The sequence below is a fragment of the Scyliorhinus torazame genome, chromosome 1 (genome assembly GCF_047496885.1).
Source record: "Scyliorhinus torazame isolate Kashiwa2021f chromosome 1, sScyTor2.1, whole genome shotgun sequence".
In the NCBI taxonomy this organism is placed as follows: domain Eukaryota; kingdom Metazoa; phylum Chordata; class Chondrichthyes; order Carcharhiniformes; family Scyliorhinidae; genus Scyliorhinus; species Scyliorhinus torazame.
In genome coordinates, this window is record NC_092707.1 from 419,000,022 (window position 1) to 419,018,507 (window position 18,486).

General features: G+C 48.8%; 1 protein-coding gene across 1 annotated transcript in view; it reads right to left on the bottom strand.

The window, feature by feature from the left end:
• LOC140428634 (junctional adhesion molecule C-like) overlaps positions 1–18,486 on the bottom strand; it is a 196,793-nt gene that overhangs the window by 10,113 nt on the left and 168,194 nt on the right. Inside the window, exon 5 of the mRNA XM_072515303.1 lies at positions 8,661–8,704. Coding sequence (XP_072371404.1) covers positions 8,661–8,704 — 44 coding nt within the window. The remainder of the gene's footprint in view (positions 1–8,660; positions 8,705–18,486) is intronic.

An 18,486-nucleotide genomic window follows, 5' to 3' on the forward strand; every position in this document is an offset into this window, starting at 1 on the left:
TAGTGTGTGTGTGTGGGAGGTAGTGAGTGTGTGTGTGTGTGTGATAGTGTGTGTGTGTGTGTGTGGGAGGTAGTGTGTGTGTGATAGTGTGTGTGTGTGTGTGGGAGGTAGTGTGTGTGTGTGTGTATATGTGTGTGTGATAGTGTGTGTGTGTGTGTGGGAGGTAGTGTGTGTGTGTGTGTGTGTGATAGTGTGCGTGTGTGTGGTAGTGTGTGTGTGTGATAGTGTGTGTGTGTGGGAGGTAGTGAGTGTGTGTGTGTGTGATAGTGTGTGTGTGTGGGAGGTAGTGTGTGTGTGTGTGTGTGTGTGTGTGTGTGTGTGTGGGAGGTAGTGAGTGTGTGTGTGTGATAGTGTGTGTGTGTGTGGTAGTGTGTGTGTGTGATAGTGTGTGTGTGTGATAGTGTGTGTGTGTGGGAGGTAGTGAGTGTGTGTGTGTGTGTGGTAGTGTGTGTGTGTGATAGTGTGTGTGTGTGTGATAGTGTGTGTGTGTGGGAGGTAGTGTGTGTGTGTGTGTGTGTGATAGTGTGTGTGTGTGGGAGGTAGTGAGTGTGTGTGTGTGTGTGTGTGATAGTGTGTGTGTGTGTGTGTGTGATAGTGTGTGCGTGTGTGTGTGTGATAGTGTGTGTGTGTGGGAGGTAGTGAGTGTGTGTGTGTGTGTGTGTGATAGTGTGTGTGTGTGTGTGTGTGTGGGAGATAGTGTGTGTGTGTGTGTGATAGTGTGTGTGTGTGGGAGGTAGTGAGTGTGTGTGTGTGTGTGATAGTGTGTGTGTGTGTGGGGGAGATAGTGGTCGGGATTCTGCGGGAATTGGTAACTCCGGTGCGAAGGAATGGCATGAACCACTCCGGCGTCGGCCGCCCGGCCGGGGCGAGTTGGTGTATGCGTGGGAGCGACAGCGTGTGCTGGCATCATCCCAGCGCATGCACAACGGTTTAATCTCCGCGCTGGCTATCGCGGGCTCCGGGGCAGATATATCTGTCTCTCTGGGCTCTGAGTCAGATATATCTGTCTCTCTGGGCTCTGAGTCAGATATCTCTGTCTCTCTGGGCTCTGAGTCAGATATATCTGTCTCTCTGGGCTCTGAGTCAGATATCTCTGTCTCTCTGGGCTCTGAGTCAGATATATCTGTCTCTCTGGGCTCCGGGGCAGATATATCTGTCTCTCTGGGCTCTGAGTCAGGTATATCTGTCTCTCTGGGCTCTGAGTCAGGTATATCTGTCTCTCTGGGCTCTGAGTCAGGTATATCTGTCTCTCTGGGCTCTGAGTCAGGTATATCTGTCTCTCTGGGCTCTGAGTCAGATATATCTGTCTCTCTGGGCTCTGAGTCAGATATATCTGTCTCTCTGGGCTCTGAGTCAGATATATCTGTCTCTCTGGGCTCTGAGTCAGATATATCTGTCTCTCTGGGCTCTGAGTCAGGTATATCTGTCTCCCTGGGCTCTGAGTCAGGTATATCTGTCTCTCTGGGCTCTGAGTCAGATATATCTGTCTCTCTGGGCTCTGAGTCAGATATATCTGTCTCTCTGGGCTCTGAGTCAGATATATCTGTCTCTCTGGGCACTGAGTCAGGTATATCTGTCTCTCTGGGCTCTGAGTCAGATATATCTGTCTCTCTGGGCTCTGAGTCAGGTATATCTGTCTCTCTGGGCTCTGAGTCAGGTATATCTGTCTCTCTGGGCTCTGAGTCAGGTATATCTGTCTCTCTGGGCTCTGAGTCAGATATATCTGTCTCTCTGGGCTCTGAGTCAGATATATCTGTCTCTCTGGGCTCTGAGTCAGATATATCTGTCTCTCTGGGCTCTGAGTCAGATATATCTGTCTCTCTGGGCTCTGAGTCAGGTATATCTGTCTCTCTGGGCTCTGAGTCAGATATATCTGTCTCTCTGGGCTCTGAGTCAGATATATCTGTCTCTCTGGGCTCTGAGTCAGATATATCTGTCTCTCTGGGCTCTGAGTCAGATATATCTGTCTCTCTGGGCTCTGAGTCAGATATATCTGTCTCTCTGGGCTCTGAGTCAGATATATCTGTCTCTCTGGGCTCTGAGTCAGATATATCTGTCTCTCTGGGCTCTGAGTCAGATATATCTGTCTCTCTGGGCTCTGAGTCAGATATATCTGTCTCTCTGGGCTCTGAGTCAGATATATCTGTCTCTCTGGGCTCTGAGTCAGATATATCTGTCTCTCTGGGCTCTGAGTCAGGTATATCTGTCTCTCTGGGCTCTGTGTCAGATATATCTGTCTCTCTGGGCTCTGAGTCAGATATATCTGTCTCTCTGGGCTCTGAGTCAGATATATCTGTCTCTCTGGGCTCTGAGTCAGATATATCTGTCTCTCTGGGCTCTGAGTCAGATATATCTGTCTCTCTGGGCTCTGAGTCAGATATATCTGTCTCTCTGGGCTCTGAGTCAGATATATCTGTCTCTCTGGGCTCTGAGTCAGATATATCTGTCTCTCTGGGCTCTGTGTCAGATATATCTGTCTCTCTGGGCTCCGGGGCAGATATATCTGTCTCTCTGGGCTCTGAGTCAGATATATCTGTCTCTCTGGGCTCCTGGGCAGATATATCTGTCTCTCTGGGCTCCGGGGCAGATATATCTGTCTCTCTGGGCTCTGAGTCAGATATATCTGTCTCTCTGGGCTCTGAGTCAGATATATCTGTCTCTCTGGGCTCTGAGTCAGATATATCTGTCTCTCTGGGCTCTGAGTCAGGTATATCTGTCTCTCTGGGCTCCGGGGCAGATATATCTGTCTCTCTGGGCTCCGGGGCAGATATATCTGTCTCTCTGGGCTCTGAGTCAGGTATATCTGTCTCTCTGGGCTCTGAGTCAGATATATCTGTCTCTCTGGGCTCTGAGTCAGATATATCTGTCTCTCTGGGCTCCGGGGCAGATATATCTGTCTCTCTGGGCTCTGAGTCAGATATATCTGTCTCTCTGGGCTCTGAGTCAGGTATATCTGTCTCTCTGGGCTCAGAGTCAGGTATATCTGTCTCTCTGGGCTCTGAGTCAGATATATCTGTCTCTCTGGGCTCTGAGTCAGGTATATCTGTCTCTCTGGGCTCCGGGGCAGATATATCTGTCTCTCTGGGCTCCGGGGCAGATATATCTGTCTCTCTGGGCTCAGAGTCAGGTATATCTGTCTCTCTGGGCTCTGAGTCAGGTATATCTGTCTCTCTGGGCTCTGAGTCAGGTATATCTGTCTCTCTGGGCTCTGAGTCAGATATATCTGTCTCTCTGGGCTCTGAGTCAGATATATCTGTCTCTCTGGGCTCTGAGTCAGATATATCTGTCTCTCTGGGCTCTGAGTCAGGTATATCTGTCTCTCTGGGCTCTGAGTCAGGTATATCTGTCTCTCTGGGCTCTGAGTCAGGTATATCTGTCTCTCTGGGCTCTGAGTCAGATATATCTGTCTCTCTGGGCTCTGAGTCAGATATATCTGTCTCTCTGGGCTCTGAGTCAGGTATATCTGTCTCTCTGGGCTCTGAGTCAGGTATATCTGTCTCCCTGGGCTCTGAGTCAGGTATATCTGTCTCTCTGGGCTCTGAGTCAGGTATATCTGTCTCTCTGGGCTCTGAGTCAGATATATCTGTCTCTCTGGGCTCTGAGTCAGATATATCTGTCTCTCTGGGCTCTGAGTCAGATATATCTGTCTCTCTGGGCTCTGAGTCAGATATATCTGTCTCTCTGGGCTCTGAGTCAGATATATCTGTCTCTCTGGGCTCTGAGTCAGATATATCTGTCTCTCTGGGCTCTGAGTCAGATATATCTGTCTCTCTGGGCTCTGAGTCAGATATATCTGTCTCTCTGGGCTCTGAGTCAGATATATCTGTCTCTCTGGGCTCTGAGTCAGATATATCTGTCTCTCTGGGCTCTGAGTCAGATATATCTGTCTCTCTGGGCTCTGAGTCAGATATATCTGTCTCTCTGGGCTCTGAGTCAGGTATATCTGTCTCTCTGGGCTCTGAGTCAGATATATCTGTCTCTCTGGGCTCTGAGTCAGATATATCTGTCTCTCTGGGCTCCGAGTCAGATATATCTGTCTCTCTGGGCTCCGAGTCAGGTATATCTGTCTCTCTGGGCTCCGGGGCAGATATATCTGTCTCTCTGGGCTCCGGGGCAGATATATCTGTCTCTCTGGGCTCTGAGTCAGGTATATCTGTCTCTCTGGGCTCTGAGTCAGATATATCTGTCTCTCTGGGCTCTGAGTCAGATATATCTGTCTCTCTGGGCTCCGGGGCAGATATATCTGTCTCTCTGGGCTCCGGGGCAGATATATCTGTCTCTCTGGGCTCTGAGTCAGATATATCTGTCTCTCTGGGCTCTGAGTCAGGTATATCTGTCTCTCTGGGCTCAGAGTCAGGTATATCTGTCTCTCTGGGCTCTGAGTCAGATATATCTGTCTCTCTGGGCTCTGAGTCAGGTATATCTGTCTCTCTGGGCTCCGGGGCAGATATATCTGTCTCTCTGGGCTCCGGGGCAGATATATCTGTCTCTCTGGGCTCTGAGTCAGATATATCTGTCTCTCTGGGCTCTGAGTCAGGTATATCTGTCTCTCTGGGCTCTGAGTCAGGTATATCTGTCTCTCTGGGCTCTGAGTCAGGTATATCTGTCTCTCTGGGCTCTGAGTCAGGTATATCTGTCTCTCTGGGCTCTGAGTCAGATATATCTGTCTCTCTGGGCTCTGAGTCAGATATATCTGTCTCTCTGGGCTCTGAGTCAGATATATCTGTCTCTCTGGGCTCTGAGTCAGATATATCTGTCTCTCTGGGCTCTGAGTCAGGTATATCTGTCTCCCTGGGCTCTGAGTCAGGTATATCTGTCTCTCTGGGCTCTGAGTCAGATATATCTGTCTCTCTGGGCTCTGAGTCAGATATATCTGTCTCTCTGGGCTCTGAGTCAGATATATCTGTCTCTCTGGGCTCTGAGTCAGATATATCTGTCTCTCTGGGCTCTGAGTCAGATATATCTGTCTCTCTGGGCTCTGAGTCAGATATATCTGTCTCTCTGGGCTCTGAGTCAGATATATCTGTCTCTCTGGGCTCTGAGTCAGATATATCTGTCTCTCTGGGCTCTGAGTCAGATATATCTGTCTCTCTGGGCTCTGAGTCAGATATATCTGTCTCTCTGGGCTCTGAGTCAGATATATCTGTCTCTCTGGGCTCTGAGTCAGATATATCTGTCTCTCTGGGCTCTGAGTCAGGTATATCTGTCTCTCTGGGCTCTGTGTCAGGTATATCTGTCTCTCTGGGCTCTGAGTCAGATATATCTGTCTCTCTGGGCTCTGAGTCAGATATATCTGTCTCTCTGGGCTCTGAGTCAGATATATCTGTCTCTCTGGGCTCTGAGTCAGATATATCTGTCTCTCTGGGCTCTGAGTCAGATATATCTGTCTCTCTGGGCTCTGAGTCAGATATATCTGTCTCTCTGGGCTCTGAGTCAGATATATCTGTCTCTCTGGGCTCTGTGTCAGATATATCTGTCTCTCTGGGCTCCGGGGCAGATATATCTGTCTCTCTGGGCTCTGAGTCAGATATATCTGTCTCTCTGGGCTCCTGGGCAGATATATCTGTCTCTCTGGGCTCCGGGGCAGATATATCTGTCTCTCTGGGCTCTGAGTCAGATATATCTGTCTCTCTGGGCTCTGAGTCAGATATATCTGTCTCTCTGGGCTCTGAGTCAGATATATCTGTCTCTCTGGGCTCTGAGTCAGGTATATCTGTCTCTCTGGGCTCCGGGGCAGATATATCTGTCTCTCTGGGCTCTGAGTCAGGTATATCTGTCTCTCTGGGCTCTGAGTCAGATATATCTGTCTTTCTGGGCTCTGAGTCAGATATATCTGTCTCTCTGGGCTCCGGGGCAGATATATCTGTCTCTCTGGGCTCCGGGGCAGATATATCTGTCTCTCTGGGCTCTGAGTCAGATATATCTGTCTCTCTGGGCTCTGAGTCAGGTATATCTGTCTCTCTGGGCTCAGAGTCAGGTATATCTGTCTCTCTGGGCTCTGAGTCAGATATATCTGTCTCTCTGGGCTCTGAGTCAGGTATATCTGTCTCTCTGGGCTCCGGGGCAGATATATCTGTCTCTCTGGGCTCCGGGGCAGATATATCTGTCTCTCTGGGCTCAGAGTCAGGTATATCTGTCTCTCTGGGCTCTGAGTCAGGTATATCTGTCTCTCTGGGCTCTGAGTCAGGTATATCTGTCTCTCTGGGCTCTGAGTCAGGTATATCTGTCTCTCTGGGCTCTGAGTCAGATATATCTGTCTCTCTGGGCTCTGAGTCAGATATATCTGTCTCTCTGGGCTCTGAGTCAGATATATCTGTCTCTCTGGGCTCTGAGTCAGGTATATCTGTCTCTCTGGGCTCTGAGTCAGGTATATCTGTCTCTCTGGGCTCTGAGTCAGGTATATCTGTCTCTCTGGGCTCTGAGTCAGATATATCTGTCTCTCTGGGCTCTGAGTCAGATATATCTGTCTCTCTGGGCTCTGAGTCAGATATATCTGTCTCTCTGGGCTCTGAGTCAGATATATCTGTCTCTCTGGGCTCTGAGTCAGATATATCTGTCTCTCTGGGCTCTGAGTCAGATATATCTGTCTCTCTGGGCTCTGAGTCAGATATATTTGTCTCTCTGGGCTCTGAGTCAGATATATCTGTCTCTCTGGGCTCTGAGTCAGATATATCTGTCTCTCTGGGCTCTGAGTCAGATATATCTGTCTCTCTGGGCTCTGAGTCAGATATATCTGTCTCTCTGGGCTCTGAGTCAGATATATCTGTCTCTCTGGGCTCCGGGGCAGATGTATCTGTCTCTCTGGGCTCTGAGTCAGATATATCTGTCTCTCTGGGCTCTGAGTCAGATATATCTGTCTCTCTGGGCTCTGAGTCAGATATATCTGTCTCTCTGGGCTCTGAGTCAGATATATCTGTCTCTCTGGGCTCTGAGTCAGGTATATCTGTCTCTCTGGGCTCTGAGTCAGATATATCTGTCTCTCTGGGCTCTGAGTCAGATATATCTGTCTCTCTGGGCTCTGAGTCAGATATATCTGTCTCTCTGGGCTCTGAGTCAGATATATCTGTCTCTCTGGGCTCTGAGTCAGATATATCTGTCTCTCTGGGCTCTGAGTCAGATATATCTGTCTCTCTGGGCTCTGAGTCAGATATATCTGTCTCTCTGGGCTCTGAGTCAGATATATCTGTCTCTCTGGGCTCTGAGTCAGATATATCTGTCTCTCTGGGCTCTGAGTCAGATATATCTGTCTCTCTGGGCTCCTGGGCAGATATATCTGTCTCTCAGGGCTCTGATTCAGATATATCTGTCTCTCTGGGCTCTGAGTCAGATATATCTGTCTCTCTGGGCTCTGATTCAGATATATCTGTCTCTCTGGGCTCCGGGGCAGATATATCTGTCTCTCTGGGCTCTGAGTCAGATATATCTGTCTCTCTGGGCTCTGAGTCAGATATATCTGTCTCTCTGGGCTCTGAGTCAGATATATCTGTCTCTCTGGGCTCTGAGTCAGATATATCTGTCTCTCTGGGCTCTGAGTCAGATATATCTGTCTCTCTGGGCTCTGAGTCAGATATATCTGTCTCTCTGGGCTCTGAGTCAGATATATCTGTCTCTCTGGGCTCCTGGGCAGATATATCTGTCTCTCAGGGCTCTGATTCAGATATATCTGTCTCTCTGGGCTCTGAGTCAGATATATCTGTCTCTCAGGGCTCTGATTCAGATATATCTGTCTCTCTGGGCTCCGGGGCAGATATATCTGTCTCTCTGGGCTCTGAGTCAGATATATCTGTCTCTCTGGGCTCCTGGGCAGATATATCTGTCTCTCTGGGCTCTGAGTCAGATATATCTGTCTCTCTGGGCTCTGAGTCAGATATATCTGTCTCTCTGGGCTCTGAGTCAGATATATCTGTCTCTCTGGGCTCTGAGTCAGATATATCTGTCTCTCTGGGCTCCGAGTCTGTTAGCCTTACCAGTGTTGTTTTCACTTCTCCTCCAATCAACCACTGTTTCCCCCCCTTATTTGCTGCTGATTGGCTCACTAGCCTATCTGTCCGAAGCAAAATTGGGAGAGAACTGGCCTTTGATTGGAGGAGCATTTCCAGCAATAGTCTTTCATTGAAACTCACCTGATTGGCTGGGATTGCGGGGGTGTTTGTGGGCGGAGTCGGGCCAATGGGTTGTCCTTTGGACAAGCCTCCATTAGACACAGCACTTGTGAAATTCACACTGCAGGATGGAACTGGCATATTTATTAAACCGTGTGACTAACAACACCTATTGGCACAGCGGTATTGCCTCAGCCATTCAGCGAGCAGGAATGATCAGGGCCAGGTTCGAAGTCCACCACAGCCGATGGTGGAATTAAAAGTTTAAAGTGACCATTGTCGATTGTCACAAAACCCATCTGGTTCCCTAATGTCCTTTCGGGAAGGAAATCTGCCGCCCTTACCCGGTCTGGCCTCCACGTGACTCCAGACCCACAGCAATGTGGTTGACCTTTCACCGCGCTTTGGAGCAGCCTAGTAAGACACTTGGGTCAAGTGGGGGGGGGGGGCAGTAAATACCACCCCAGACCCGCATCACCCACGTCCGGGAATAAAAACCTTCGGGAAAGCTGCAATCAGTCAGGGTCACTGAAATTGCTGTTCAGTTAGTTTACTCACCAGACACTGTTGCATAAGTGATGTCAGCCCCTTCATCTGTATCCCTGAATTATGTTACATCAGATAAACAGAGGTTAATTTATCACAGGGTCATGCTGTACTGTACATTTACCCAACAAAACAAGCCCCACTCCCCACAGGTAGAGGCAGGGATGGAGAGAGAATAACAATCTGAGCACCTTTGTAAGCTGAAGGCCCACTGGCCCATCCCTTGGTATAGATTCCACCCTGGATGATGCAGATTCCACTGGGCTTGTCTATCATTGATGTGGAGATGCCGGCGTTGGACTGGGGGGAGCACAGCAAGAAGTCTGACAACACCAGGTTAAAGCCCAGCAGGTTTGTTTCAAATCACTAGCTTTCGGAGCGCTGCTCCTTCCTCAGGTGAATCCTCAGGTGAAGGAGCAGCGCTCCGAAAGCTAGTGTTTGAAACAAACCTGCTGGGCTTTAACCTGGTGCTGTCAGACTTCTTACTGTTTTCTATCATTGACGCAGTTCTCTGTGACCAGGATCGAGAATCCCGAAGGTTGTGTTCCCTGCCTGGTGCTTGGGTTCGGGATATCTCATCTGGGCCGCAGAGAAACTTGGAATGGGAGGGTAAAGATCCAGTTGGCGTGGTCCACGTTGGTACCAACGACATCGGTAGATCAAGGACAGAGGTTCTGTTGAGAGCTATATTAAAAAGCAAAACCAAAAAGGTAATAACCTCTGGAGTACTGCCTTAGCCCCGAGCTAATTGGCAATAAGATTCAGGAGGCTTTAAGCGTGGCTCAAAGATTGGTGTGGGAGGAATGGGTTTGAATTCACGGGACATTGGCACCAGTACTGGGGAAGGAGGGAGCTGTTCCGCTGGGACAGTCTTCACCTGAATCACGCTGGGCCCAGAGTCCTGGCGAATTGTATAACTCGGGCTGTAGATAGAGCTTTAAACTGCAGAGTGGGGGACGGTTCAGTTGTCTGGAGAATTAGAAAATCCAAGTTATAGGAGAAGGTCAGAGTGCAGGTTAATGATGAGGATATTAAACGGGTTAAAGGGGCCAAGGCCTCAGGAGAGGTTAGTAAAGTTTCCAGAACACGGAATAGAACAGAGAGTATAGAAGGGAGCAGGAATATAACCTCAGGCAGAGCAAAAAGGTGACGAGTGTGAGAAGGGAGGTGGTCAATGCAGGATTGAGGGTGTTGTACCGAAATGCCCGCAGTGTACGGAACAAGGTCACTGAGCTTGTTGCGCACATTGAAATTGGCCGGTACGATGTTGTGGGCATCACAGAGACGTGGCTGCAAGGGGATCAGGGCTGGGATCTAAATATCCAAGGATATGTGTCCTATCGAAAGGACAGGCGTTTGGGCAAAGGGGGCGGGATGGCATTGTGAGTTAGGAATGAAGTTAAATCAATAGCAAGGAGCGATATAGGATCGGAAGGCATAAAATCTCTGCGGGTAGAGTTGAGGAATCGCAAAGGTAAAAAGACCCTGATGGGAGTTATGTACAGGCCCCCTAGCAGTAGTCAGGATGTGGGGCAGAAAATAAATCAGGAGATAGAAAAGGCTGTAAAAAAGGCAACTTTACTATAATCATGGGGGACTTCAATATGCAGATGGACTGGGAAAATCAGGGTGGGAGTGGATCCCAGGAAAAGGAATTTGTGGAATGTCTGAGAGATCATATTTTGGAGCAGCTTATGACAGAGGGCAGTAGAGCAGAGCTGCTGATTGGCTGTTGCAAGGGAAATTTACATACCTCCGTTGTGGTCACCCTAACTTGAAGGTGTACCTGAGCTAGAGACCCTAGCTAGTCGAGTGAAGACAAGCATCCAGCAGAGGGCAGGAGAGCAGAGCTGCTGATTGGTGTTGCAAAGGAAATTTGCATATCTCCGTCATGGTCACCCTAATTTGAAGGTAGTTTGTGGAGGAGCTGTTGTCAAGTGACACTTCATTCATTTCATTTTTTCATTTTCATTTCATTCACTTAAACCCGAAACACTTCTTCAGTATTTCCCTCCCTACCCCCTCCTCTAACCAAAAAAAAAACGCTGTAAAGATCAAGAGGAAGGCTCGAGGTCAGGGAGAAATAGAAAGAAGTTGAACCGTGACGTCACAGCCTGCAGGTAAGGGATTGGCTGGTGACTGGTCAGTAGTTTTTCTTTTATATTCCCTCAGGTGTTATCGTGCGAGGCGCAGAGGTTGCTGAGTGAGTGCTTGCTGAGAAGGGGAGTGAATAACAGGTAAGCTCTTTCTTTTTCTTTTTTTATCTAGAGGGGATGGCAGGGAAGGGAGTGCAATATTCCTCCTGCAGAATGATTGAGGTGAGGGACGCCGTCAGTGTCCCTGCTGATTTCATCTGTGGGAAGTGCTGCCATCTCCAGCTCCTCAGAAACCGCGTTAGGGAACTGGAGCTGGAGCTGGATGAACTTCGGATCATTCGGGAGGCAGAGGTGGTCACAGATAGAAGCTTCAGGGATGTAGTTACTCCGAAGAATAAAGATGGATGGGTGACAGTGAGAGGGGCTGGGAGGAAGCAGTCAGTACAGGGATCCCCTGTGATCGTTCCCCTTTGTAACAAGTATACCGCTTTGGATACTGTTGGGGGGGGGATTTACCAGGGTTAAGCCATGGGGTACAGGTCTCTGGCGCAGAGTCTGTCCCTGTTGCTCAGAAGGGAAGGGGGAGAGGAGTAGAGCATTAGTCATTGGAGACTCCATAGTTATGGGGATAGATAGGAGATTCTGTGGGAACGAGAGAGACTCGCGGTCGGTGTGTTGCCTCCCAGGTGCCAGGGTGCGTGATGTCTCGGATCATGTTTTGGGGATCCTTAAGGGGGAGGGAGAGCAGCCCCAAGTCATGGTCCACATAGGTACCAACGACATAGGTAGGAAAAGGGATAGGGATGTAAGGCAGGAATTCAGGGAGCTAGGGTGGAAACTTAGATCTAGGACAAACAGAGTTATTATCTCTGGGTTGTTACCCGTGCCACGTGATAGCGAGACGAGGAATAGGAGGGAGAGGAGTTGAACACGTGACTACAGGGATTGTGCAGGAGGGAGGGTTTCAGATTTCTGGAGAATTGGGGCTCATTCTGGGGCCGGTGGGACCTCTACAAATGGGATGGTCTACACCTGGACCAGAGGGGTACCAATATCCTGGGGGAGAAATTTGCTAATGCTCTTCGGGTGGGTTTAAACTAGTTCAGCAGGGGCTTGGGAACCTGAATTGTAGCTCCAGTATACAGGAGGTCGAGAGTAGTGAGGTCATGAGTAGGGTTTTAAAGTTGCAGGAGTGTACCGGCAGGCACGAAGGTGGTTTAAAGTGTGTCTTCTTCAATGCCAGGAGCATCCGGAATAAGGTGGGTGAACTTGCGGCATGGGTTGGTACCTGGGACTTCGATGTTGTGGCCATTTCGGAGACATGGATAGAGCAGGGACAGGAATGGTTGTTGCAGGTGCCGGGGTTTAGATATTTCAGTCAGCTCAGGAAAGGTAGTAAAAGAGGGGGAGGGGTGGCATTGTTAGTCAAGGACAGTATTACGGTGGCAGAAAGGACGTTTGATGAGGACTCATCGTTTGAGGTAGTATGGGCTGAGGTTAGAAACAGGAAAGGAGAGATCACCCTGTTAAGGGTTTTCTATAGGCCTCCGAAAAGTTGCAGAGATGTAGAGGAAAGGATTGCAAAGATGATTCTAGATAGGAGCGAAAGCAACAGGGTAGTTGTTATGGGGGACCTTAACTTTCCAAATATTGACTGGAAATGCCATAGTTCAAGTACTTTAGATGGGTCCGTTTTTGTCCAATGTGTGCAGGAGGGTTTCCTGACACAGTATGTAGATAGGCCAACGAGAGGCGAGGCCGTATTGGATTTGGTACTGGGTAATGAACCAGGACAGGTGTTAGATTTGGAGGTAGGTGAGCACTTTGGTGATAGTGACCACAATTCGGTTACGTTTACTTTTGTGATGGAAAGGGATAGGTATATACCGCAGGGCAAGATTTATATCTGGGGGAAAGGCAATTATGATGCGATGAGGCAAGACTTAGGATGCATCGGATGGAGAGGAAAACTGCAGGGGATGAGCACAATGGAAATGTGAAGCTTGTTCAAGGAACAGCTACTGCGTGTCCTTGATAAGTATGTACCTGTCAGGCAGGGAGGAAGTGGTCGAGCAAGGGAACCGTGGTTTACTAAGGCAGTTGAAACACTTGTCAAGAGGAAGAAGGAGGCTTATGTGAAGATGAGACATGAAGGTTCAGTAAGGGTGCTCGAGAGTTACAAGTTAGCCAGGAAGGACCTAAAGAGAGAGCTACGAAGAGTCAGGAGGGGACATGAGAAGTCTTTGGCAGGTAGGTTCAAGGATAACCCGAAAGCTTTCTATAGATATGTCAGGAATAAAAGAATGACTAGGGTAAGAGTAGGGCCAGTCAAGGACAGTAGTGGGAAGTTGTGCTTGGAGTCCGAGGAGATAGCAGAGGTGCTAAATGAATATTTTTCGTCAGTATTCACACAGGAAAAAGACAATGTTGTCCAGGAGAATACTAAGGTTCAGGCTACTAGACTAGAAGGGCATGAGGTTCATAAGGAGGAAGTGTTAGCAATTCTGGAAAGGGTGAAAATAGATAAGTCCTCTGGGCCGGATGGGATTTATCCTAAGATTCTCTGGGAAGCTAGGGAGGAGATTGCTGAGCTTATGGCTTTGATCTTTAAGTCATCTTTGTCAACAGGAATAGTGCCAGAAGACAGGAGGATAGCAAATGTTGTCCCCTTGTTCAAGAAGGGGAGTAGAGACAACCCCGGTAACTATAGATCAGTGAACCTTGCTTCTGTTGTGGGCAAAATCTTGGAAAGGTTTATAAGAGCTAGGGTGTTTAGGGCAGCACGGTAGCATTGTGGATAGCACAATTGCTTCACAGTTCCAGGGTCCCAGGTTCGATTCTGGCTTGGGTCACTGTCTGTGTGGAGTCTGCACCTCCGCCCCGTGTGTGTGTGGGTTTCCTCTGGGTGCTCCAGTTTCCTCCCACAGTCCAAAGATGTGCAGGTTAGGTGGATTGGCCATGGTAAATTGCCCTTAGTCTCCAAAATTGCTCTTAGTGTTGGGTGGGGTTACTGGGTTATGGGAATAGGGTGGAGGTGTTGACCTTGGGTAGGGTGCTCTTTCCAAGAGCTGGTGCAGACTCGATGGGCTGAATTGCCTCCTTCTGCACTGTAAATTCGATGATAATCATCTGGAAAGGAATAATTTGATTAGAGATAGTCAACACGGTTTCGTGAAGGGTAGGTCGTGCCTCAAAAACCTTATTGAGTTCTTTGAGAAGGTGACCAAACAGGTGGATGTGGTGTATATGGATTTCAGTAAAGCGTTTGATAAGGTTCCCCACGGCAGGCTATGGCAGAAAATACGGAAGCATGGGATTCAGGGAGATTTAGCAGCTTGTATCAGAAATTGGCTAGCTGGAAGAAGACAGAGGGTGGTGGTTGATGGGAGGTGTTCAGACTGGAGTCCAGTTACCAGTGGTGTACCACAAGGATCTGTTTTGGGGCCACTGCTGTTTGTCATTTTTATAAATGACCTGGAGGAGGGCGTAGAAGGATGGGTGAGTAAATTTGCAGATGACACTAAAGTCGGTGGAGTTGTGGACAGTGCGGAAGAATGTTACAAGTTACAGAGGGACATAGATAAGCTGCAGCGCTGGGCTGAGAGGTGGCAAACGGAGTTTAATGCAGAAAAGTGTGAGGTGATTCATTTTGGAAGGAATAACAGGAAGACAGAGTACTGGGCTAATGGTAAGATTCTTGGCAGTGTGGATGAGCAGAGAGATCTCGGTGTCCATGTACATAGATCCCTGAAAGTTGCCACTCAGGTTGAGAGGGTTGTTAAGAAGGCGTATGGTGTGTTAGCTTTTATTGGTAGAGGGATTGCGTTTCGGAGCCATGAGGTCATGTTGCAGCTGTACAAAACTCTGGTGCGGCCGCATTTGGAGTATTGCATGCAATTCTGGTCGCCGCATTATAGGAAGGATGTGGAAGCATTGGAAAGGGTGCAGAGGAGATTTACCAGAATGTTGCCTGGTATGGAGGGAAGATCTTATGAGGAAAGGCTGATGGACTTGAGGCTGTTTTCGTTAGAGAGAAGAAGGTTAAGAGGTGACTTAATTGAGGCATACAAAATGATCAGAGGATTGGATAGGGTGGACAGTGAGAGCCTTTTTCCTCGGATGGTGATGTCTAGCACGAGTGGATATAGCTTTAAATTGAGGGGGGATAGATATAAGACAGATGTCAGAGGTAGGTTCTTTACTCAGAGGGTAGTCAGGGCGTGGAATGCCCTGCCTGCAACAGGAGTGGACTCGCCAAACACTAAGGGCATTCAAATGGTCATTGGATAGACATGTGGACGATAAGGGAATAGTGTAGATGGGCTTCAGAGTGGTTTCACAGGTCGGCGCAACATCGAGGGCCGAAGGGCCTGTACTGCGCTGTAATGTTCTATGTTCTATGTTCTAGAGCCTACTAGGGAACAGGCAATTCTGGATTTGGTGATGTGTAATGAGGCAGACTTGATTAGGGAACTGAAGGTGAAGGAACCCTTAGGGAGCAGTGACCACAATATGATAGAATTGACCCGGCAGTTTGAGAGGGAGAAGCTGCAATCAGATGTAACGGTAATACAATTAAATAAGGGTAACTACAAAGACATGAGGGAGGAGCTGGCCAGAATTGATTGGAAAAGGAGCCTAGCAGGGAAGACAGTGGAACAGCAATGACAGTTTTTGGTGGTTATTCGGGAGGCACAGCAGAAATTCATCCCAGGGAGGAGGAAACATGGTAAGGGGAGGACAAGGCATCCATGGCTGACGAGGGATGTCAAGGAGAGCATAGAAGCAAAAGAAAAAGCAGACAAAGTGGCGAGGATTAGTGGGAAGCCAGAGGATTGGGAAGCCTTTAAAAGCGAGCAGAGGACAACTAAAAAATCAATAAGGGGGGGAGAAGATGAAATATGAGTGCAAGCTGGCAAGTAATATAAAGGAAAATAGGACGTTTTTTTTCAATATATAAAAGGCAAGAGAGAGGCATTGGTAAGATTTTAGAGTCAAAGATGAAATCGCAGAGTACTTGGACGTGCATAGTAAAATGGGACTGAGTCAGCACGGCTTTGTCAAGGGGAGGTCGTGTCTGCCAAATCTGTTAGAGTTCTTTGAGGAAGTAACAAGGAAGTTACACAAAGGAGAGCCAGTGGTTAGCATTTGTGCTTCACAGCTCCAGGGTCCCAGGTTCAATTCCCCACTGGGTCACTGTCTGTGTGGAGTCTGCACGTTCTCCCCGTGTCTGCGTGGGTTTCCTCCGGGTGCTCCAGTTTCCTCCCACAGTCCAACAGTGGGAGTCCCACAGGGGCTGGTTTAGCACAGGGCTTAATCGCTGGCTTTGAAAGCAGGCCAAGGCAGGCCAGCAGCACGGTTCAATTCCCGTATCAGCCTCCCCGAGCAGGTGCCGGAATGTGGCGACTAGGGGCTTTTCACAGTAACTCCATTTGAAGCCTACTTGTGACAATAAGCGATTTTCATTTCATTTCAAAGATGTGCGGGTTAGGTAGATTGGCCATGATAAATTGCCCTTAGTATCCAAAATGGTTAGGTGGGGTTACTGGGTTACGGGGATAGGGTGGAGGTGTGCGGTGTTCTTTCAAAGGGTCGGTGTAGACTCGATCGGCCGAATGGCCCTTTTCTGCACTGTACAGTCTATGATTCTATGTCTATGTGTTCGTGAAAGAAATTGTTATCTGTGTCAGGATTGGTATAATAAAGATGTCTCAAAGCATTGTAATAGCACAGGTCAAGGGCAAACCAGCAGGCAAGGGGTTAAACATTTACCAAGGGAAAACCAGCAGGCAAGGGGTTAAACATTTACCAAGGGAAAACCAGCAAGCAAGGGGTTAAAGTCACCCACATTGGAAATGATTTAATCATCTCACAGAGCATTTGAATATGAAAAGGGAAACACTGGAGGCCCCAGTAAGTCTGAGGGATCCATTGTCCAACACATTCGCACCTCTTCCAGGAGTTAAATACGTTAAGCGCAAACCCATGAGATCGTAAGGAAACATTGTATTCCTTAATCGTTTTCCCATTACGGGGACCAGAAAATATGCATCCTGATCACTTTGTATTGTTTCAGTGACGTCAATACCCGCTTGTGACTCCGAAGAACTTTAAATATATATGCATATAATTCTGAGGACAGGCAGAGCTGACTTCTGTGAGCCAAAGCTCGCAGCGGAACTTGCCTCTCCTGTGTGCACACAGCTATTCCGAAATAAAAACAACTTTCGCAACTCCACGCGGTCGAGAACAGACTTTGAGGTTTTCCTTCCCTCCAACACTATTAACATAGTTAAATAAGTTAAGAGCCCATGGTGCTAAGAGTAAGTTCCCGGCATGGATAGAGGATTGGCTGACTGGCAGAAGGCAGGGAGTGGGGATAAAGGGGTCTTTTTCAGGATGGCAGCCGGTGACTAGTGGTGTGCCTCAGGGGTCTGTGCTGGGACCACAGCTTTTCACAATATACATTAATGATCTGGAGGAAGGAACTGAAATGAAATGAAAATCGCTTATTGTCACAAGTAGGCTTCAAATGAAGTTACTGTGAAAGGCCCCTAGTCGCCACATTCCGGCACCTGTTCGGGGAGGCTGGTACGGGAATTGAACCGTGCTGCTGGCCTGACTTGGTCTGCTTTCAAAGCCAGCGATTTAGCCCTGTGCTAAACCAGCCCCATAGTGAAGGCACTGTTGCTAAGTTTGCAGATGATACAAAGATCTGTAGAGGGACAGGTAGTATTGAGGAAGCAAGGGGGCTGCAGAAGGATTTGGACGAGACTTCCGGTTGCGGCGATGACCAGCTGAGCCGCACATTTCGGCACCTCCCGTTTTAACGGACTTTTGGGCTCTTATCGGGAGCCCCAACGGAGATTTCTCGCGGCCAAACTCGGTGTGAGGCGATAAAGGAAGGAGTCATAGAATCATAGAATTTACAGTGCAGAAGGAGGCCATTCGGCCCATCGAGTGTGAACCGGCTCTTGGAAAGAGCACCCTACAAAAGGTCAACACCTCCACCCTATCCCCATAACCCAGTAACCCCATCCAACACTAAGGGCAATTTTGGACACTAAGGGCAATTTACCATGGCCAATCCACCTAACCCGCACATCTTTGGACTGTGGGAGGAAACCGGAGCACCCGGAGGAAACCCACGCACACACGGGGAGGATGTGCAGACTCCGCACAGACAGTGACCCAAGCCGGAATCGAACCTGAGACCCTGGAGCTGTGAAGCATTTGTGCTATCCACAATGCTACCGTGCCGCCCGGAGTCCCCCCGGGTGTGGATGGAAAGAAGCGATAGTAGTGGCCAGATTGCGGAGGATCCTCTGGAGCAGCGGCAGAGAAGAGAAGGGAGAAGCAAGATGGCGGCTGAGGGAGCCCAGATGGTATGGGGCCCGGAACAGCAGGAGTTCCTCCGGCGATGGGTGGAGGAGCTCAAGAAGGAGGTGCTGGCGCCGATGTTGCTGGCGATTGAGGGATTGAAGGAGACGCAAAAGACCCAGGCGATGGAGCTCCGTGGAGTGAAGGCAAAGGCAGCCGAGAATGAAGACGAGATACAGGGCTTGGTGGTGAAGACGGAGACGCACGAGGCACTACATAAGAGGTGCATAGAAAGGCTGGAAGCCCTGGAGAACAGCTCGAGGAGGAAGAATTTAAGGATTTTGGGTCTTCCCGAAGGGACAGAGGGAGCGGTTGTTGGGGCGTATGTGAGTACGATGCTCCATACTTTAATGGGAGCTGAG